This window comes from Aptenodytes patagonicus, chromosome 2 (assembly GCF_965638725.1).
Source record: "Aptenodytes patagonicus chromosome 2, bAptPat1.pri.cur, whole genome shotgun sequence".
NCBI classification, from domain to species: Eukaryota; Metazoa; Chordata; class Aves; order Sphenisciformes; family Spheniscidae; genus Aptenodytes; species Aptenodytes patagonicus.
Genome location: NC_134950.1, coordinates 171,079,612 through 171,102,369, shown reverse-complemented (window position 1 = coordinate 171,102,369; position 22,758 = coordinate 171,079,612). Strand labels below are relative to the sequence as shown.

Genomic DNA, 22,758 nt, shown 5'->3' with positions numbered 1-22,758 from the left:
CTTCAGCAGGGAAATAAAACTTCTGCCTGGCAGGACTGTAGGTTGTGGGTGGTGACAGGAGATGGACTCATCTCCCTAGTAATGACCCAGAAGTCGTCGTCTTCACTGCCCTCGTGGTACGTGTAAATGCTTGGCTGTGCTTACAGAGTGTTTTTACCAAGTTGTTACTGTCCATCTCTGAATATTGAACTGTCAGATGTGTTCTTCTCTCTGCCTGGTGCTGGCTAGGAGGAAAGGAAACTAATGCGATTAATGCTGACCGAATAACGTGGTTTACATCCCAAGTTTGCAGGACCCAGGTTCCGAACCTTGCAGACATCATCCAGTTCCCCACATAAGTTCAGCTAGGATCGCAAGCTGTTCACTGATCCCATGTAAAGCTTGCTGCGGGCCTTGTGGGTGTTGCAGAGAGGCAGCTGACACCCTTCTTTGAATAACCTGATGCAAATCTTCGTGGATTTATACCTTGAACAGGCAGTGGATTAGACTCTTTTCATCTCAGACCTCTTTGTGAAGAGTAGGAGTCAGTGGAACAGAAGTCTTCATGTAGGTAGCTACAAGCGAAGGGTTGCCGGTTGCGACGCCTGCGAATTAAAATAGGTAGGAGACGACAAGCGAGCTAGCTTTTTAATGTTGGGAGTTTATCTTTGGAGTGTCTCCTTCCAGAGGGTGAAGGATGGGAGTGACTTTGTTTGCAGGCAGTTGGTGAACAGTCTTGTAGACTTGTGTGTGTCTCCGATCTTATGACTTACAGCTAATAATAAACACCTTGCCACAGGGTGCCTTGAAAAGAGGAATCGCTAGAGCGAGAGTGGAACGGCAGAGGGGTTATTTTTGGCTCCCTTTGTGGCATTAAGGTTTCAAATGTGAGAAAATGAAGTTGAACCGAAAAGTAGTGAGAGTTGAATTGCTGCTGCGCACCTGTGGGGAAGTGACCACCAACAAGCAAAGGGAAACACATTAAAACACTTGAAGGACGAACCGGTAGTTAGGGCAAATGCTGTTTTGGGGAGGAATACTTCCTTTCCCGAGTTAAGAAATGAAAGCTGTGACGCAACTGTTGAACAGAAATACTTGAAGAGGATGATGAAGGGGCAGATCTTAAGACAAAAATTGGAAGCAAAGTGGAGAACCCCAAGACATCGCTGCTGTGTCAAAGCCCTGAGGGATCGGATAAAACCGGTAAGGGCAGAGAAGAAAGAGGAGCGAGATGGGGCAGCGGTAAAACATGGAGCTGTAAGGTAAGTTGTGTGTTTGAGAGGCCGTCTCCGTATCAATAAATGATCACGGTAATGGGACCTGCCTTTCTACAACCCTTTGCTCCCGAGGAGGCACAGCATCCTCCCCGCAGGCTCCGTATCTTGCGTGTGGTTTCAGGTTCTTGCACCTGCAGGAGTGGCTGGAGAGGGAAGCTCCTCCACGTTCCTGCAGCCGTTGTCTGCACAGCCGGTTGTGCACAGGAGGGAGGAGGTGTTGGCTGCAATCCCCCATTGCTCCTCTGCAAGGGCGGTGAGTCACCCGCTGCTGCACTAAGCAGAATATCAAGGGAAAATTATTTCCCCCCTTCCCCTCTAGTTCTTAACGGCTCTCTGAGTACCGCCGTCTCTCAGCTTCGCTCAGGCGAGGTCATATCTTCAGAAGGCTTTATATCTTAGCTTGGTCCGTTTGTAGCACTGATGGATGCAGCGGGAGCTGCTCCGGCTGCCTTTGCGCTGAAGCGGATGAGCGCGCACGCAGTCCCTCTGCAGACGATGCTGTGCCTGCACGCGAGGACGGTGTCGTACGGCATTTCAGCTCTGCCCCAGCTCTTTGTTGATACCCCAGGGATTTCAGATGGGTATTCCCTGAAGAATTTGGCTGTATTCGTTCAGACTAAAGTGTTAGTTTTGAATATAATTTCAGGGTATGCTCTGAGTAACTACCTGGAGAGTGCAGGGGATGCAGGTAAAGCTTGCTGTGCTAAAACTTCTCTATCGCTAGCCAAAGCTATGAGCATTGCCAAGCAAAGGGGTGCATCTCTGGTTTTCGTGGAGGAGGAATGATCTCTAAGGGGAACTAACAGATTTTTTTTTCTGGGAATATCACCGTGACTTTAGGAAATATTAGGGTGGTAAGGGGGAATAAATTAAATTAAAACCGTTAGGGGATCTAACGGATCAAGCTGCTGCGAGCACCAAATCAGTCCTGTCCTTTCCGCGCCCTGCTGCCGTTGTGCACAGTCAGTCTCTAAGGCTGCAGACACTTTAATTGCCTCTTTCTGCCGGAGTAATTTAAAGTCCAGCTTTCTTAGACAGCGGGGAAACCCCAGCATTTTGGGTGAGGAAGCGTGGAAAGCAGAGGAGGGATCTTCTCCAAAGCCTGGCTGGCTGGGTGCTGCTAGCCGTGCACCCTGCTTGCTGCCTGCTCCAGTGTAAAAACCATCGAGAAGCGCTTTGAATCAGCTGCAGTTTATGTGTATATTTAGCAACCCGTGACGGCTCCCTCCACACAGCATCTAGAGTAAGCTGCTGTCAACTTACAACTTTGCCTTTTTTCAGCTCGCGTGAATTCAAGCGCTTGAAGGCAGCACAGGAAGCCCTCGTGGTAAGCTGTGGGTAGGGAGCGTCTGCAGGGGGAAGGCAGCGCGGCCTGGCTGGAAATGCAAGCAAAAAACTCGGCAATCGGAAGAGGGGCAGCGATCCTCCTCTGCTGCACCCATCAAATATTGCTTTAGAAACTCCTTTTTCTGTAGAGTCGCTGACGAGCTGCCTCTTTGCAGAGCTGCGACCGTTCCTGACGCTGCTGGAGGTTTATGGCCTCTTTGCCACGTGTCGCCTCTGCCCTGTGGCTGGGGGTTTTCGTCACTCTGCTAATGAAACCGAAATCTTGTTTACAGACTGTTTTGCAAACAGGGAACCAGCATTACTTTCTTTTGCTGGGGGTGAGGGGGGGGAAGCCTGACTTCAGACATCCATTTCAGACCTCGTTTGTGTTCCGCTTGCACGCTGATCTGTCTGGTGGAGCCTGATTAGCGGCAAATGATGGCAGGGAGTATAATTTAGAGGGCATTCGTGTCGGTGATGAGCAGGCTGGAAATGGTCACATGCAGTTACGCCTTCTCCTTGAACTGTGCTGCAATCCTCATTATCCTCTGTTCCCTTCTGCTGAAGTGCAGGAGGGGACCATATCTCCTTCTTTCCAGCTCAGGACATCCCCAGGGAGACTCCCGCACCCATTCTCATGTTGCCGAAGGGCAGCGCGCCCGCTCCGCGCCGTCCGAGAAGGCACTACGAGGAGAGCTGTAGCAGAGAAAAAGTCCCTGGTTGAAGGCACGACAGGACTTGTTGCATGAAATTGCATTTGCTGGTGGTGCGCTCGATTTTTCTAGGAATATCACCAGGACTTTAGAAAATATTCGGGTGGTAATGGGGAATAAATTGGAATTGGGGATTTTGGGCAAGCTCTAGAAGAGTGGTAGGGTTTCAGTATCAAATTATTTCAGCATACAGGGAAAAGAAAGATTTGCAGCGCTGCAAAGAGCGCAGGCTTGCGGTGGGAAGAACAGCCACGGCTTGATGTGAATATTTTTGCCAAATCTCTCTTTAGGATTTCAGAACCTGCTTATAACCCTCCCAGATAAAATTCTAGCAAGAATGAGGGGAATGTAGGCTCTACGCACATGCGCTAAAAGTATGAAGAGATGAAAGGAATGAGAAAGGACTTAAGAGTGCAAGAAGGTACTTCCCACAGCTTTAAATAACGTGGACTGAAGGGTGTCTAAATATTACCTAGCACTAAGCTCACACCAGAAGGTTAGAGCAGGCTGCGCGTGCTCATGTGAGCCAAGCTCACGGTCTTTACTGAACAAGAAATGTCTGTGCAAATATCACAAGGTTCCTATGGACTTAAAAATAAAAATAAAATCACAAACAGGGAGTTAAAACTGAACCAAGTATTGGTTTTGGGAATGATTTTTTTTTTTTTCTTTCTTTCTAAAAAGACAGGACCATTTTTCTTGCCCTTTGATCAGGAGCTGAACCTGAACAACTCCAGTCACTGATGAGCCTGAACCAGAACTGAGCTATTTCCTGGCTCGCCTTCCTGTTTGCATGTAATCTAATTTTTAACCCAGGTCGCAGAATAGAGTTTTAAAGTTCATATAGTCAAGATGCATGTGATAAGTAAGCCTTTGACTAGGGAAACCTTTCTGGTCCTTTCAGAGGTTAGGAATAAGTCTAGCTGGTAAATAATTTTGGTATCCTGAAGTTGACTATTAGGTGTCTGAATTCTCCGGTGAAGCTTTTAACAGAGCAAGTGACTAATCAAAGTGCTGATCTGAAAGTGATGTTGGTCGTGTTCTGGTTATAACCAATTTTTCCTTGCGGCTTTCCAAAATGAGATGTACGCCTATTTCAGGGTTGAAAAAAGACTTTGAAGAGCCTGACCTAGAGGGCTTCGTCTCTTTGAATTGGGTGAAAAGGACCGGTAACCTTTGTGGTGCGACGAAAAGGTGTTTCTTGAAAATAATTTCTCTGGTCTCTGAGCTGTTCCTGTTGAAAGGCAGAGATGAATGTTGGCACAACAGCCCCCGTGCGTTTGTGGCAACATGAATCGTAGCCAGATATTACAAATGCTGTGTATTTATTACTAGGTAACTTGGGTAATACTCCTCCTGCGACCGGCCACGCTCAAAGAGACTTAATCTGCTGTCTGCTAGAGCTGCCACATTTTGCTTTTCATTTGGAGGATGACGGGGGAGTTCAATCAGAAAAGCAACTGCTTCCAGGGAAGTTGGAAGTTCATTCATTGCGTTTGCTGTACCGATATACTGTGCAAAATAAGGGCAGATGTCTCTGTCACGGAGCATACTTCAGTGGTTGAATGAAACTAGTTAGTAAGTGTGAGAACCAAACAAAACCCTTTCCGGCTCATTATTGTTAACGTTCGATATCTGTGCCTGTCTGGATAATAAATATAATAGGTCGCTTGACTAATAAGCTGTTTAATAAGCTCTGGTGAGACCCCCCCTGCAGTGCTGCGTCCAGCTCTGGAGCCCTCAGCACAGGAAAGACACGGACCTGTTGGAGCGGGTCCAGAGGAGGGTCACAAAAGTGATCAGGGGGATGGAACAGCTCTGCTATGGAGAAAGGCTGAGAGAGTTGGGGTTGTTCAGCCTGGAGAAGAGAAGGCTCCGGGGAGACCTTACTGCAGCCTGTCAGTGCTTAAAGGGGGCTTATAAGAAAGATGGCAGCAAACTTTTCAGCAGGGCCTGTTGCGACAGGACAAGGGGGAATGGCTTTAAACTAAAGGGGGGTAGATTTAGACTAGATATAGGGAAGAAATTTTTTATGCTGAGGGTGGTGAGGCACTGGCAGAGGTTGCCCAGAGAGGTGGTGGCTGCCCCATCCCTGGAAACATTCCAGGTCAGGCTGGACGGGGCTCTGAGCGACCTGATCTAGTTGAAGGTGTCCCTGCCCACGGCAGGGGGGTTGGACTAGATGACCTTTAGAGGTCCCTTCCCACCCAAACTATTCCATGATTCTGTGATTGTGCCAGTGTCTGGATGATGCAGAATGAGCCTCTTTACCATACTGAACACCCTGTTAAAGAGAAATCCGGTTTATGTTACTGCATGGTGTTTCTGAAATTAGACCCTTTGTTGTGCTGATCGCTGTTTGATTTCTGCCGGCTTGTTTTGCAACCTGTTAAAACGTCCAAACTGATTACTTGGGAGAAAGAAAAGGGACCTGTGCGAAGCCTGCTGACGTCCGCTCCCTGGACTTTTGCAGGTGATCTGCTGCGTTGCAAGCCAGCCGAGCGTGGGCTTGCTCACTTCCTAAGCTTTCATGATCTCTTCAGTCTGCCTATAGTTCCCTTCAACGCAATAATATCCATCCTTTCTTCTGGGTCTGGGAGCACAGGATTTAACTTCAGGTCCCTGCCGCAGTGACACGGTGAAGGCCTGCGGGGCTGCTGGCAGTCCTCTGTTTTGCTCGGCGCCCGGAGCTCCTTTTGCTCTGCCATTTAACGCGGGGTGGTAATTCAAGCACGGGACGAGGCTTCTGAGCTCCGTTACTGATTGCAACGTGCCGTTTGCTCTCTGAATTGATGCAGTTACCAGTAATAAGGGGGACATCAGCGCTGAGTGGCGTGATCGCCTGCGAGAGGAAAATTAAATTTTCCTTGCCTCTTCTTACATTTATTTATCGTGCTATCTGTACAAGCAGGATACTAAAGGGAGAAAAAGGAAAACAGGCTTAATTTAAAGGTGTCGTAATTTAAAAGTCATTTCAAAGCGCGCCTTGCTGTTTTGTCTACCCTGTGCCCTCCGGGAGGGTTTCTGGGCTGCTGTTTGCTCTCTGGCATTTCCAGAGAGGCCAAGGCCTGACAGATCAACTTCTCCTTCTTTCAGAATAAGGACAGCGGCGAACGTGAGAACAAGCAGTTCAGAGAAGATGACGAAGAGGAGACCGTCAAGCACAAGTAATTATTTATTTATTCCCACTTGTCGCTCTTGTATGTGTTGTTCAGGTGCTGCTCTCGTGTTTGCTAATTAGGATCTTTCCTTGGCTTCTAACATGCAATTTATTATCATTTTTTTTTAGTGTGAATCTGATCTCACGGTGTAAATGATCTGAGATAGGGGAATAAAGAGGAGAAGCCTGGGGCTGACTTGCAGCATTTCTGGGTGTAGCATGGGGAAGGTGGTGCCGTCGGAGGTGTCGGGAGCATTTAGGCTGCCTTGCTCCAGGTTCCCTTGAATTCAACAGCCGTTGCTGCATCTCTGTCCCCTGCACGTGTGTTGTTTTAAGCGTGGATTTTTTTTTTTTCCCCCCATGAATGGAGGCCTGTAGGGTACACGTGGCTGTTTAACTGCGGCCCACCGCTGTTCTCTCTTGTCACTGGAAAATGTGAGCACAAAACTAACCGAGGCAGGGTGTCACTCCTGGCAAGGACCAGCTGACTGTGCAGTTGGTTTCCTGCTGGTAAAAACACCGTCAGGCCTCCTTTGGAGACGACGGGGGGGTGCAGTTTGGTTTGAAGATGTGGGATGTGACCTTTTCTCATCGCTTTAGCAGCTAGAAACCTCCTCTGTGGGAGGTGTGCACCAGAGATGCTGCTGCAGACGAGCACGCGTGCTCTGCTGAGGAAGTAGAGCAAAATCCTCGCTGCTTCTTGGGACTAACTCCCGGCAGAAAACGCATCCCTTCTTGAGAACTGCCCACGTGGATTTGGGGCTGGGAGTGGTTCTGCAGAACCATCACCGACGCTGAACTTTCTTTGTAGGCGCCGTGGTTGGGTTTCATGCCGAAAGAGGCACGAGGTCTGGGCTGAAGCTGAAACAGGAGCTAGAGATCTTGGAAATGATGATGAATAATGAATAAACAGCTCTTGCTTTCCAGCCCCGCCACTCGATACGCTGCGTGGGGAGGTGATGCAGCATGCGGTGGCCCGCTGACGAGGAGCATCAGGCCTGGGCTGTCTTTACTGCGCGATGAGCTGGCATCGTTGGGCTAGCAGCGATGCACTCCTGCTCCCAAAGTGGAATTCTGAATTGGTCTGCTAAATCTCTGAAAAAAATCTCTTTTTCTACTCCGACTGACTTTCAGGCTGGGGATTGCTTCTTTTTAACCGCTGCTGAGCAGCCTGGAGCGTATCAGAAGCGATGCGGTTTCATACCAAGTCTTCGGCGTCACTACTGTCAAGTTGGCAGATCACTTTTTCCACGAGCGCTTGTTCGTGAGCTCTCATCTTGTGGCAGGTTCAGCAAAAAAAACTTTCCTTTGCCTGTGGGTGATGCCCTTGAAACTTCACCGAGGTTATATGTAGAGAGCAAAGGTGTAGAGCAGGAACTCCCATCTCCAGCCAGCTCTGTACTGATGCATGAAACTCCCCGCAGATGTGGGCACAGGGCTTCTCCTGAAATAGGTGGGAGTGATGCCTTCGGGGAGGCAGCTTTTGGGGCAAAAAGTTTCCTTTCCAGATCGATTTTCCTGCAGGATTCTGTAGCTCATTGTCCCTCTATCCAACCATGGCATGTTTTGTCAGGATCCAAACGTAACTTTGCAAGGCAAATTAAAGCAAGATCTGCTCTGCAGGAAATGTTTGAATCACAAATTTGGCTGAGGTGATTCTTAGCTTTTCTTTACTTGTTGAATGTCCTTTTTCTGTCGCCGGAATTGGGTGTGTGTTTTTAACGAGATCTTAGCAGGCCAGCGAGCCGATAACTTGATTTCGTCTTAGATTTTTATGTCCCAATAGTGTAGCTCAACTTTCTTAGCTCTTTCAAAAAGGGAACTGCTGTGCACTAATGCCCTGTCGGCTGGTGGCAAAAAGTAAGCTGAGATAATCCACCGGCGTTTACCCTGAATTTGGGAAACAAGAGGTCCTGGTAACTGAAGTCTGCCTTCCCTGCGAACCGCTCCCTCGCCCCAGACAAGCGTCTCAAGAGCTGTGCTGCTTTCTCATGCCGAAAACCGCCACGAGCACGACGTGGGGAGGGGAAATCTAGTGGTTCAATAAATAATCCTGCGGCCTGTATGCAGGGTTTAGGTGCACTGACCGCCCCGAAAACCGGGCAGCACCCTGGGCTTTCGCTGCAGGCTGGTTCCTCCTCCATCCCTTGCAGCTGCACCTCCTGTGCCAGCCCGCACCCGAGACCATCCTTTATACCCTGTGGGAAGGACAGAACCGCCGGGCGCTGGCTTTACTAACATTTTCTCGCTGCCTATGTGACGACACGCTTTTTGGCAGCTTCCTGTTTTTTTTTCTGATCGACTCAAATCTCCCCCCCCCCCCCCTTTTTTTTTTCTTTTTTTTTTTTTTGTTCCTTGTTTTTTATCTTTCACGCTGCAAGCTGCCACCGCAGGAACAAGTGCTGACGAAGCCCTCCGCGAAAACCCTGATACACTCGCAGCAGTTTCAGCTCAGGCTATCTCTGATCTGAGCTCTCAGGGGAGTTTATATCTCTAATTGTGAAGAGCTCGGGTTATTATTATTTTTGCTTTTAACCAGTTACGCTTAGCCCACTGACCAGGAAACACCTCCTGCCACGGCGCACCCTGCGATCCGCTTTTGAAAGGAACAGGGTGTGGGTGGACTTTGGCCCTTCCGCCTGGTTCCCGCGGGGAAAAGCGGTCGGTTTGGGGCTCAGGGATCTTCAGGGAGAGCGCTGCGTAAAGCCACGGCTGGCTGGAGACTGGCGTTGCCACCCCGCAGGGAGCAGAGAGGCGTTGAGCTTTGTGGCCGCTTGCAGAGATGAATTTCTGGGAGGAGCTGGGGGAGGCAGGGGTTGGGAAATGCGATCTCTCCCCTCGCTGTGCACTTTTTTTACTCTTTTTTTTTTTTTAATCTCTGCACAAAAAAATACAGCGGCGAGTCTGCTCAGTGTTGGCTTTAGCTTGGCAGGACAGCGAGGGCAGCAGCAAGGATGACTGCTGTGCGGATGTGCTTCCTTACATCCTGGAGCCCGGAGACCTTAATGAAGAGTTTAAAAAAAGCCAAAAAAACCAAAATGAATTGAAAAATTGTAATCAAATATGGGAGAGAGCAGTATTTATGTGTAGGCTGAGCTGAGTACATGTGGCGTGTTTGACCGACATCCGCGTGGACAGCTGAACCTGTTACCGCTGGTGGCTTGTCCTGATGGACACTGTGCGACGCGTCAGGCTCCATCACCACCCCACATCTCCAGGGACCGAGCGCATGTCCCCTCCGTTGGGGAAGTGCTTGGCCCACGGCAGGAGGAGGTGGGCAGAGGCAAGGCTTGTAGCGTCGTACCTTTTGCTGGGCGCTGGAGAAGGGAGAACAGGAGTTTAGATGGCTGAATCCACCTGGCTGGTAACCAGTGGGGTTACCTGGGGGAGATTTAGGAGCTGGCAGGATCTTGGCTCCCTCCTGAAGACGCTTGTGCCCATTTTGATGCAGTGCAGAGCCCTTCTCCCCCCTTCTCCCCTCCAGAGGATGCTGTGGACCTTCACTCTGGTTAGAGCTGTGCCTGTCGCGCTCTGGAGGAGATTCTGGGAGATGATCTGCTTTTGCAGGGAAGGCCCCATGGAGCTTCAGCTGGTCCGAAGCCAGGCTGCACCCTCCGAACAGAGAGTGTCGATGTGTTCAACGGGTGCCTGGTGATCCCGGTTTTGCGTTGGGTGTCCCTCTGCCCGTCCCCCACCAAGGGTGAGCAGCCAAAAGTGAAACCCTGGCCCCTCCTACCCAACCCTTGGCTATGAGTTCCCAGCATCTTCCCAGCAGTCCACTCTTTTTCAGTAGTCATTGCTGGGAACGCATCCCTGCTGTAACCAAACTACAGCATTTTGGGTGTTGATTTTTGGGTGCTTAAACCTCTGTCTGACCTGCCTGTGGGAGAGCTCTTGGTGTGGTGTGGGGGTAAGGCTGTACGTAACCCTGAGCTTACCTGGAGCATCTTTTTGCTCCCAGACCCTGTGCTGGCTCTGTGCTCAGACAGTGGATCTGAACGTGGTTATTGAAGTGCAGAGCTGCAGCAGCATTGTGCTTGGTACTGTTTTGGGGCCGGCTAGGGAGATGTTGAGGTCCTGTGGTCATCTAGATGCCACCAATGTACCTTCAGGGCCCCTTTTTTGGCTTGAGCCTCAAGGGCGGCAGATCGTTTCTGACCCACCACCAGCCAAAGAAGCTGGAGAAACCCCGTAAGAGCACGAGCAAAGCATGCTCTTGTGCCGGCACGCGGAGGAGCATAGCTGGGTGCTGCGGGCAGGGTCAGGGTTTGCACATCAGCCAGCTCCTGGTGCTGCATCACCAGGCTGGGTCCCGCGCTGCAGATCGAGTGTGGGTTTTGTCCCGGTTGTATTTACCGGTGTTGAAGTTGCTTGTGTCTGCCTGGAAAGGGCTCAGCTGCCTGGTAAAGCAGCGTGGGAGGCCAAACAACCTCGTGGCACCTGCCTGCGTTTGAAGAGCTTCTCTTGCAGCCCTCCTGCAACACCCAGGGATATGTCTCTCCCCATCCGTGCTCCCCCAAGAAGCACGTCCTGAGAAACCAGCTGCCTCGGTGAGTTTTGGGGGCTCGCGGTGTAATAGAGGCATTTGGTTTTTTGGCATTCCTCGAGTGCCTTTTGGCAGCTGCTCGGGGAGGAGGATGTGCTCTGACACGCTCAGCAGTTTGAGTAGGAGCAGCCCTCTCCCAAGCAAGAAGAGATTGCTTCCTCGGAGGGTGGGTGCTGATGGGTCTCTGCCTCTGCTTGTTGCTTGCTCCTTTTCTGCCCTGGGCGAGGAATCTAGGAACGACGACAACAACTTTGTCCTCTTGATCAAACAACAGCTCTGGACCTCTGCGTTAGAGACGTCTCTATCCTACCGCAAGAGAGCGTGCGAGGAGAGCCTTGTCTAACACGGTGTGCGTTTGGGACATGAAAGTAATTTCTTGGTTTCGAAGTCGGAGCAGATGCAGATTGTCTCGGCGTGTATCTCGGTTGCTGGAAAGGTCACTGCGTGCAACGAGGCAGCCTTGGAGATGTACGGACCATGCTTTTGAGCCAGCCCAGCTGTAGGGAAGCCTCCAGGAAGGTTGCAGCAGGAGGTGGTGCACCCAGATGTCAAAGAGCAGACGTCAAAGCTGTCTGCAAGGGGACAGGCTGGGTAGGAAAGCGAAGTACCAAAAAAAAAAAAAAAAAAGTTGTTTTTTTGTGAAATTAAGTCTGTGCCAGGATTGATGGGTGTTGCATAGCAAGTCTTGCAGTGCCTCCGGAGGGTGATGGTGCTGTAGAGTTCCCTCAGCACCCACGGGTGATCACGCAGCACCCTGTATGTGCCAGGTGACTTTGCAGAGAAGTGCGGCAGGTCGGGGCGGGGGGTGACCGAGGGGAGCGAAGAGGGTATAAGAGTCCAAGCCTGAAATCTCTGCCCGAATGCTCTTAACCTGGTTCTTTCCATGGGGTCTGCAGACAGAAGGAGGAAGAGTAAGCTTGTCAGTCAAACTCACTGTACAGTGAATTTTCCCTGGCAAAAAAATTAGGGGACCTGCATGAAAAGCTTGAAAATGACTTCTGCTATGTGGTTTGCAATTGGAAACAGAAAAGGGAAGAGGCACTTTGAGGAGGTGTGTTTGCTGTCACTGAAGAGTATCTGAGTGCTGCCTCAGGGGACACCTTCACCACATGGCCCCGCAGGTACCCCAGCGTCCCCGCTCCTTTCAGGTTCTTCAGTAGCTTGGCCAGAGCCCAGCTGCCTGCAACTTGGGGCCCAAAACCTCCTGGATTGCTGCTGAGGTATCCTGCTTTGCTGTCCTTGGCTGTCTGGCTGCCCTGTCCCTGCTCCTTCAAACCTTCTTGCCCTCATGGAACACATGATGGAGCAGAGGGGGGTCCACCAAACCACCACTCCTTCAAGGATTTGAGACCTCCCTTGTCTTTCCTGGAGCAGCAATTTCTTTACATGTTTGTGGCTTCCCAGGACCACTCAGGAGTAAGTGAATTTTGGAGATGCGGAGAAATAAAATTAAATTCTTGTGCTGGTTCCTCTTTAAAGGGCAATGTGGAAATCGTTGCCCAGGACATTCGGTTTCAAGCAAATTGGAGTGGCTGTCGCAAGTTGGAGTGGCTGCCCTGAAAACAGGGCTCTGGAGCAGCTTGGGAAGGTCAAAGGGCAGCAAATTCTCAAACCAGAGAATTTCTCCAGGGGTTTGGAGAAGAAATTGCCTGAAATGGCTGAGATAGGGTTGATAACACCCAGGACTTCCCTAAACTGCTTCCAAAGAATGGAAAGGCTCTACCGTAACACTTCAAAAATAGTTGTCTGGGATCTGGGTGTTGGAAACCACTTTGTTTTGATGATGCAGCAGAGGAAGTATCTTTTTTTTTTTTTTCCTAGCTTCATCAGGTGCCTAGAGCCGACATTGAGGAGCACAAGAGACATTTAAGCGGGGTGATGTGAAGGGCTTGAGGGAGACCGAGAGGTGAAGAGCTGTGGAGGACACCCTCCTCTGATCCTGAGCAGAGTAAGCAGGGTCTGCAAACGCCGCTGGACTCCTGCCTTCTGCTAGTATCTGTCCTGCTGAGGTCTGCTTGCCTCTTTCACCTCCAGAAGCACTAAGAAAACCGTATCGAGATGTCCTAGCCAGCTTTCTTTGGCCCTTAGCCTTGTCCTCAGAGAGGTAAAAATAGGAGGGTGCTCTTGAAGCGGTCTAGTCGGTGCAGCTCCAAGGGACTGTTTTATGATAGTAACTATGGGAGCGGGGGTGCTGTGACATCTGAAGAAATCGCTGTTACGGGGTTCCCTGGCAAACCCATTCCCCGTGTTCCTGACACAAGGACGTCAGCGTGCGGGTGCTTCACCAGAAGGCTTAAAAAGACCCATTCATCAATTGAAAACCGGTGTTTGCTCCATAAAGCCCTTGGGGCTGGAGGAGTAAAGCGAAAACTGACCTCGCAGACAGCTTTGAGTGTCCTGTGTTTTGCATCGAGATAGCTCTTCGCATTCTGCGCATACCCTGCATGCCGTGCCATTTCCAACCCGACTCCTTCAAAGAGAGGCTGACATCCCTTCTTCTTCCCCCGCGAGGAGCTCCAGGCCCACAGTGGAAAGCGGATTTTAGGTATTCCTGACCCAAAACAGGGAACCTGCCACCCCTGACAGGCTTTTAGGAGATGCTGGAAAGCTGTGTCCGTCACTCCCCTCTGTAATCCTGCAGCTACCCCAATCCTCGTGCGGTCCTAGGAGCTTCCAGCACAGACCTGCACCCACTGCTGGCTGTAAGGCTATAACCACCTCCATCCCTAGCAGTCCTGGCTCATTTGGGCTGAAATGGGCTGGGTAACACTGCACGAGGTGCTCGAAGGGGCCGGAGAGCATCTCCTGCGTTTGGCACGTCCATCAATTATAAGAAGATGCTGATAAAATCTGCTAGTGACCGTGCATGAGCTAGATCCCACCCTAAAACCAAACGGTTCAAACCCAGGTCTGGTCCGGGTGCTCAGTCCTTCCCGAGGAGCCCCCAGGAGCTGCACTCCCTGACCTGGCTCCTACGTGCCCGTTCTGCCATGGAGCCCGTTGTCAGCTCTGGGGTTTTTTTTTTGTTTTCATGGGAAATTGGATAAGGAATCAGTTGTAAAGTGCAGTGGGCTGTCTTTCTGGAACGCAGCACTAGAGGAACCGCTGGCACCTGAACTTTATTTAACCCGCCTCTGTGGAAGACCAGTAACAACTTCTACATATATATATTCTTAACCCTTGCCTGCCTTTGAGTTACTTGGGGTAGCACCGCTCTGCTGCTTGTCTCTCTGTCTTTACAGATATACTTGTGCATAGAATGAGGGGGAGACAAATCTGCTCCTGGCGAGCGTGGCACTGCTGGGGCTTGAGCGTGGTGAAATCCCTGAGCCACCCCGAGGAGGCGGCCGTGGGGAGCGCTGGGCACCGAGAATTACCGGAGGCAGGTGCGAGAGCTGCTCTCGCCTTGCACAGTTAATTAAAGGGATCAATTTTTGTTTGTTTTCTCCTGGCGCTTGCAGTTATGCATGGATTTAATAAGAATCTGAAAGCACCGGTGCCGGGGGATCATCTCGCAGCGCTTCTCCTCTTCACCCCCACACATCAGCTGCTTCCCCTTCTGCCAGACCCGCGCCGCCGCTCGTCCCATCTGCGGCAGAACCTGCCAAGTTGCGCCTGTGGTTTTGTTTTTCTTAATCTCGTGGATGAACATCCAGCGAGCATGAGCACTGCTGGACTGCAAGGCTTTTGTTTGCAAGCCGAAATGGGGCTTCTCCGGGTGGGAAGAGTGTTGGGGAGCAGGTTTAAACTCCAGTCCCTCTTCCTTGTGTGTTCCCCAAGCGGTGCCGAAGCCCTGCAGCAATGAAGGGCTGGACACCCTTCTTCTAGCAGGGACCAGACCTCCAGAGCGTGTGCCCCTTGAAACCTGGGATCCGGGAGCTTCTGCTGCAAACAGAAGACCTCTTGGCTCTCTGCTGGTTTGGCTGTGGCCGAGCAGCCGCAGCGCCCATTGCATGTGCAAAAATGATGATTTTAAAATATTGCTTGTCAAGGTGTAACGGTAACATCTTGCTAGACCGAAAGAAACAGCTTGCTTAGCTTGTAGCTCTCTTGTTTTAGGTGATCTGACCCTAGGGAGTCTGTGTTTGGTTCCCTTTCAGCTGCAAGTAAATCCTTCTAAATGCGAGCTGAGGAGACCAGAAAGTCTGGGAGATATTGAAAGCTTGCATTCTGCAGGGCCTGCCACTTTGTCAGATAAATCCTCTCCAGCGAGCGTGAGCCAGCCTGTGGCCAGATGTTAGACATCGCAGCCTGATGTCCTATTACCTCCTGAATGAACTAGCTGCTCCTCTTCCTCCCCCGGCCTCCCAGGTTAGCCACAAAATCCTGCTAGGCGGAGATTGTCCATAAAATCACAGAATAATGGTGATTTCTGTGTGCCTGGAGATGGCATCTCCTGCTGAAAAAAAAATAATCACTTGATCCTCCAAGATCAGCCTTCCTGAAAAGAGCTGCCTTTCTGGCTGGGGATTGATGGTGATCAGTACATGTTAATTTAATAAATCCCTCCTCCCAGGGCATGTGTGCGTAAAAAATACAGGTAAAACTGTGCACAGCAGCTTATCTTCATGGGGTGAGGGTGCTCTTGGCCTGGGGGAGGTATTGCAGCTACATGCTAATCTCTCCCGTGTTTCTTTTAAGAATCCTTTCTCCCAGCGCTGGGGAAAGTTGTTCCTGTTTCACGGTGTTGCACTGGTGTAAGGGCTCAGGGGACCTGGGCTTGGTTACACGAGAAATGTCTGCAGGTCTCCTAATCTGCCTGGGCCCTGGTTTCCAGTCTGCTGGTCACATTTATCTCAGTTAGGTCTTGCTGAGCTCCAACCATGTGCTCCCACCACCTCCATGGCACCAGCCATGGTGTGGGTCGGACTCTTTGCAAGCAGATTCTGCTGACGGAGAGGGGACGGGATGGCGTGGGAAGGGTAGGACCTTCCTGCTGTGCTCCAGGGACCTCCAAGGTTGGGTTTTGTTTGTGCTTCCCAGGTGAGCGTGGCCGTCTGACCACTGACCTTCCTCTTCTCGCCTCTTTTGGACTGCAGCTTCTTCACCCTTTATTTTGCCTCTCTTTGCTTTGACTGTAAGCCCTTGGGTTGGGTTGTATCTCACTTGCTTCTCTGTCAGTAAAGTCTAGGAGGGAAGTGGCCCCAGGTATCAGCTATCTGCTGGGAGGAAAAATGATAATATTCAACCATTGATTTCCCTGCCTGATAAAAGTGCCTTCTCCTGTGTTTGCATCGGGGCTCTCCGTGTCTTCCTCTGCAGCGGCACAGCCACCCTCATCGCTGCCGAAGGCTTTGCTGACAGCTGGGGCAGGAGCATTGCTGGACAGCAAGTGCCTCAGTTTCTATTTAACTGATTAAACCCATCGACAGCCTTAAATGAGTTTAATCTACTTAATTTGCCCTGTGGGCTAGTGTACTGTTATATAGATCCAGCAGCCCGCAGAGCACATTGTAGGCATGCGCAAGCAGCTGGAGGTGGGATGGGGTCCTGTGAGCTTGATTTTCAGGGCTCTGGTTTTGGAAATGCCTCTGCTTGATGCTTGCAGGGTTTGACCTCGGTGAGGAATCAGCCTGGGGGTGCACGTGCCTGAGGTGGTCTAATGGTTGTCCATTTGAGGCCCGAATTATTCGGGAGAGGTGTAAAAAGAACAGCCTTGAAAAGGGGGAGAATTAGCATCCGAATATGGGGGAGGTGTGTGCACGGGGGAGAGGGCTGACGGCTGACTCTTGAGCTCTCTTGAGCTCTCTTGGAGGGAGGTGAAAGGATGGGTGAACTTCTGGGTGTTGTTTGGATATCGCCGTCCCTGTTGCCGCCGGCTCCACCACCCATTTGCTCAGGAACCTGAATTTGCTCCCCTTATTTGCACCACGTGGCTGACCTGCACCCCTGTTTGTAGCACTTCCAGAAGTATCTCTGGTGCTGGGTAACCACCTTGTACCCTAAATACTCTTTTTTCCCTGTCCTTCCTGCATACCTTCCTGGGATCTTTTTTTTTCCCTGATTGTGGATCTTTTCTGGTGTTTCCATCCTGAGTCCGTCACTGGGTTGAGACCTAAAAGGGAGCTGGGCTGAAGTTCAGGGCTTGGCAAGGCAGCTTGGGTCCATCACTAGCTGCCTCTGCTTGGTTTGCCAAGACATGGCCTTTATCGTGCCAGGCTCCTGGTTGACCCTGGCTTTTCTGACTTGCGTGGGTTGCTGCCGGCCCCTGCCTGCTGCCTGCAGCCGGTGATGCAGATGTGCCCCTCGCTAGCGAGAGCCCACAGCCCGGGGTGGCGTGGATGTGTCTCACTGCTCTGTGCTCTTCCCCTTCCTCCCTAGGGAGCTCAAACTGCGAAACTACGAGCCCGAAGATGAGGAGCTGAAGAAGAGGAAGGTGCCCCAGGCCAAGCCGGCCTCAGGTGGGTGCAAGCAGGAGCGTGGGAGGCAAAACGAGGGAGCACAAAAGCAGAAGCGTTGCCAACGGTGGTGCTGGTGCCTGCGGTGAGGGAATGAGGCAGCACTTGTGGTTGTGAGGACAAAGAAAACAGGGCGGGACTCTGCATCCAGCCAGCATGCTGCAAAATGGATGGGTTATACCTTTTCTTTCCAAAAATCGGGTGGCTTGGAAACCTCTGTGTTCCTGCTCGCTCCAGTCCAAGGTGGAAAAGCCACTGGGACGTATTCTGATAGCAGCTTGCTGGTGTGAGGGTGGTCGGTCCTAGGAGATGAGTGTCTGCAGCCCTGGAGGGTGCTGGCGTGTCTGAGCAGCCGTGGTGGGAGCTGGGCGAGCGTGATGCTTGCGCGCCCCGTTCCTTCATCATCCCCTCTCGCCCGTGGGGACTGCACACCCTGCATTGCACAAGTGGGGTGTGTGTGAGCACGCCGAGTCCAGCCCCAAACCAAAGGGTTGATATTCGGAGGAGCCGAGTTCTCGCTGGAGGATTCTCAAGGAGATTCGGGCTGGTTTTTGTTTGAATTACCTTTAAAGACATGTTAGTCATGAGTCCAGGGCGTTAGTCTGCTATTTCTTAGCACTGAACCTCTGCGCAGCTCTTGAGAGTGAGGCGAAGGCTAGAAGTTCCCTTGATCTTGAAATATTGAGTCCTCCTGGAATAGATGTCTTTAAAAATGCCCTAAATAAAAAGGCTGCCTTTGGGAGTACAGCAGAGATCTGGTAGGTAGGAATGCTGACGCTGCGCTTTCTTTATCCTTTTGTAAAAGTTTAAAACTTCCCCCGACTCTTCCCGGGTGTGTGGTCTGGAATTGGGAACAGCAATTTTGACCGTTTCCAGTAAAACTCGCGCTCTCTGCCAGCCCTTCTTCGGAGCTGCAGGTTCCCGTGTCTGGAGTAACCAGCCTGTCTGTCCTCGGGCACTTTGTGCAGAGGCTGGGGACGGAGGAGGGCAGAGGAGCTGGGACTCGGAGCGGATTAATATTAAATGTGCCTTGGGCATATCCGTTTGCTGGAGCAGGATTCATCCCTCGGGGATGTGCTCCCTGGTGCCCGCACCCCCTCCGTGCACAGACGCCCGAGTTGAAGGATGGAGGGCTGTTTTCCACGCGTGCTTTGCCGTTATCCCCAGGATCTGCAGACCTTTACGTAAGGTCTGGGCTGGAGCTTGATTCCTCCAAGATGTCTCAGGTGGTGGGCCTTGTAAATGAGTCACAGTGAGTCAAATTCCAGTTTAAACACCTGCGGAGCAGCTGATCCCTGCAGGTCTTACGAAAAGGGGGCTTGAACCCCGCAGACTTCTTGCTGCCGTTTCTGTTTGTGGTGTTAAATGGTTGTTGGGTTTGCATCACTTTCAGGTGATTTTTAGGAGTCTCCGAAAGGGTTTGGGTGGTGGGGGAACGTGTGTACCCACCTGTACTCACGGTATTTACCGCGCTTCTAAGGCAAAGACGTTCAAATGGGCTTTTATAAAAGCCCGTTGTGAACCAAGCCCAGAGCTGTGGTGGGTTTCCCTATGCCTTGTCCCCTTGGTGTCCCGCCGCTGCGCCCTGCGCTGATGCTGGTCCTGTTCCCCCATCTAGTGGAAGACAAGGTGAAGGACCAGTTGGAGGCTGCCAAGCCGGAGCCCATCATCGACGAGGTGGTACGTATATTCAGATCTGCTCTGTGCCGCGTGCATCTGTCTGCGTCCAGGCTTGAACCTGACCTGCAGCTCTCACTGGGTGTCTCCTCTTCCTCCCTAGGATCTGGCAAACCTGGCCCCCAGGAAGCCAGACTGGTGAGTGCCTGCAGAGCCCTGCTCCTGGGAAAGGGGTGTTGGCATCAGCGGTGGGTTACCATCACCTCGAGGTCTTCCAGGTTGGGTTAGAAGTGCCAGAAATGGGAAACCCTGCCCTGCAGTTGAGGGAGACACAAGGCACGGGGCTGTCCTCCCTCTTCCCGCTTACACCGAGTGACTCCACTGATCCCTTTGGGGTGCTTGTCACCATGGTGGCCTCGCTCACAAGGGATGCTCTGGACATCGGGTTGGTTTGACCATGAGCTGCCTTGGTGGCAGACGTACCCTCTGCTCCGTGGTGTTCGTAGGAGAGAGAAGGAGTTTCTCTTCCACTGGGAAAGGTGTAACGTGGCCCCTGCATTGACATCTGCCTGGGGTGAGGATTTGTTCTGACATTGTCACTCTCCTCCCCAGGGATTTGAAGCGAGATGTAGCCAAGAAACTGGAGAAGCTGGAGAAGAGGACGCAGAGAGCCATCGCTGAATTGATACGTGCGTTATGGTGCTGCAGGGGTGGCGTATGGGGTCGCCAGTTGTTCCAGAGGGATTACACACCCAGTCCTTGCTGGAAGCTCGGTGCCTTGCTGTTGGGCCAGGGAGGGACCGGCGGAGCTTGATCCCCTTCCCAAAAGGGTCTGTGAAGCTGTGGGTCCCAAGTAGCTTCCCCGAGGCTGCACGCACACTTGGCTTGCGTGGCAGGAAAGGATGGTTTGTGGGTTCGGGGGCCGCGGTTCAGGTCCTCCGCTGTGTGGGTTCCCCAGTATCTCTAAGCCGCTGCCGTTTCTCGCTTGCAGGAGAGCGGTTGAAAGGGCAGGAGGAGGAGCTGGCGTCTGCTGTCGGGTCAGCAAAGCAGGAGGGAAGCGACTCCGACTGAGGAGGTCCAGCCGGCAGCCTCGGGCATGGGCTCTGTGGATCTGCCTCTGCCAGCACCGCTGATCCCATTGCTCTCGGGCAGAGGCACCTCGTTGGGACACGCTGCTCACCAACGCTTTGCCAGAAGCCCTTGAATCCTACCATGCCTGAAGAAGAGGGGCAGATCCGAGGAGCCCCGCTGTCCTCTCTCGGACCATGGCTGTTCCTCCATCGAGGAACACTTCACAGATAGCTTTTTGGGACCACGGGGGGCCGATGGGATCAGGACAGACACCCATGTTAGCTTGAACCTAGGCTGCTAGGTCTTGGAGCAAGGAAGGTGTGGGCAAAAGGGCTAGTGCCAGAGAAGGTAAATTGGGGCTAACTCTCCTCTTACTTGATGGGTGAGCGGGAGGATGCCCACACAGCCAACAGCAGCCCTTGGAGAGGCACGACCATTTCCCAGGGGACTGATGCTCCTGTTCCTGCGCAGAGATGCCTTTTTCAAGGTGCTCCTTTCTGCAGAAGAGCTGGTGTAACTGCCACGTGGGGAACAACGAGGTCTCTCGCTCTGGAGAGCTGGCTGTGAGTATTTGGGAACATCCATGGTCAGACCCAGCACGTGCAGAATAACTCCGCTGGAAGTGGCTGTGTGGCTCAGGACCTGTTGGCTGCTCTGCATCCAGCTGAGGTTAACGTGGGGTTTGTTCTGTTCCCTGAAGCTTCCCGACCCTCCGGGCTGTGCAGCGTGTCCCACTCCTTTATATGTTTTGTAATTGACAGAGTTTGTTGTTAACAAATCTTTTCATAATAAAACGGTCCCGTAGCGGAAGGAGTCGTCACTTGTTCTGCAGAGAGGGCTGGGTGGCGGCAGCTCAGTTCATCTCCCTTATGTCTGTGGGGACTTCAGGCCACTGTTCGCTGGTCCCTGTCCCCTTTGTTTCCCTGGGACGGGGAGCAGCGGGCTTCAGTTCATGTACGTTTGAGGTGGCCGAGCTGTAGCTACAGCAGGTCAAGCACAAATCCCGGACCCAGCAGCCCGGGGTGATGCGAACCCCATGCTGCTGGAGGAAGTGTGCAGGTGGGATGCTGCAGAGCTGACCCTGCATCTTCCCTGGGGACGTTTGCTCTGGCTCTCGGAGATCTCGCAGGATGGGTGTCTTGGCCGGGCCTGATTGCACGGGCTGCTGAATCCTCTGTTCTTGACTCAAAAGTGGTTTTGTCCCGAGGTAAAACATCTGGTGCGTATGGCTCTGACAGCGGTATTTACAGAAGAGTTCACCTGCGATAAAAATAGCTGTTCCTGTTAATGCACGCATCCTGCTGCTCTTAAAAGCCTGTTGAAAAGAGCTGCTGGGGGGGAGAGGTCCTTCACGCGGCAGCAGCCTGCCTTGGAGGGGAACGGTGTTTCTGCCCTCCTGCCTGCTGGAGCCTTGGTGAGTGGGTCTGCCAGCTCAGGTTGTCACCAGCTAGACCAGGTCCCCACACAGGACAAGATCAGTCCCAGCCGTGCTAAATACAGACTGATCGACGCTTGTCCCTCTGCCAGGATCTGCTGTGACTGCCCACCGCTCTGTGCTTCTTGCACGTGGTGAGGACACTCGAGGGACTTTCCACCTGCCAGAGCCCCGTTCCTGCTTCTGGATGATGGGCTTAGGAGCAAAGATCTGGTGAAACGCCTTCTCGTTCCTCCAGCTTCCGTCCACAAACGGCTGCTTAAAGCCCTCCATCCCCAGCTGCCTCCCCTCTCCCTTGGCTGCCTCTTCCTGGCGTTTGCAGCCATCCCTGCTCCGTCCTCCCCTCGGGCTGGTGCTTGTCACCCCTTGGAGGGGCCCTTTCCCAGATACGTGGAGCCAACAAGGAGACGGGCATCCCGTGGAGCGAGGGGAGACCCGTACCCACCTGGGCCAGCGGTTATCCAGCACCAGGCTCCAACGTTGGTGTGTGGTTGTGGACTCCCTCGGGGCTCTCTAGTGGAAAAGCACCTGGGATGAAAGACCATCCACCTTCCTGGGGGTCATTTTTTGGGTATTTTTGTTGTTTTTGCCCTATTCTTCCCCAGGCAGGAGGCAGCCCTAGTGCCCCTCACTCTTGTCCTGGGTCAGACTGTTTCTGGGCAAGAAAACCAAGATCCGTCACCAGTGTGAAGGTGCCACCCAGGCACCCCATGCCGCAGGGGCAGGTGGGTGCTGCTTGTTATGGGTGCTCTTGGCCATCAGGTAATGCTGCCCTGTGGCTCCGTCGTGGAACACGGGGGTAGATCTGCTGTACGGGGATGTCCTCGGCACTGGGCAGAGCACGTGGTGATGCTTTGAGGATGCTTAAAAATGAAAAGGACCCCCCGACTCGTGACAATGACGGCTTCTCCGCCACCAAAGCGGAGCTGCCAACGATTTGAGATGAGTGTTCGGTGATAGCTCCACCACACGGGTGTATTTGTGGTTAGTTATTCATGACCTGGGCTGTCACACACCTTAATGTGCATTTCTTCGTTGGGAAGGGAATTGGGGGAGCATGAACACGCGTCCCCCGTAGAGCCACGGCCTCTTCTCTGTGAAATGCCCTGTAGATGTCAGCAAATCTCCGTGCACGAAACCGCGCTGTGTCCGGCTAGTCCCAGCAGCTGGACCCTGCGCAAAGCTGAGCTTTGCATCCCCGGCAGCTGATCCGGCTGGGATGCTGCCACGCTCCTC

General features: G+C 52.3%; 1 protein-coding gene across 1 annotated transcript in view; it reads left to right on the top strand.

Moving 5' to 3' along the window:
* CCDC12 (coiled-coil domain containing 12) overlaps nt 1-20,889 on the top strand; it is a 42,518-nt gene extending 21,629 nt beyond the window's left edge. The window contains exons 2-7 of the mRNA XM_076332094.1: nt 6,392-6,462; nt 17,323-17,402; nt 19,018-19,079; nt 19,180-19,214; nt 19,629-19,705; nt 20,008-20,889. Of these exons, the coding sequence (XP_076188209.1) occupies nt 6,392-6,462; nt 17,323-17,402; nt 19,018-19,079; nt 19,180-19,214; nt 19,629-19,705; nt 20,008-20,087 (405 nt within the window). The 3' untranslated portion in view covers nt 20,088-20,889. The remainder of the gene's footprint in view (nt 1-6,391; nt 6,463-17,322; nt 17,403-19,017; nt 19,080-19,179; nt 19,215-19,628; nt 19,706-20,007) is intronic.
* Nucleotides 20,890-22,758: the final 1,869 nt, after the last annotated feature.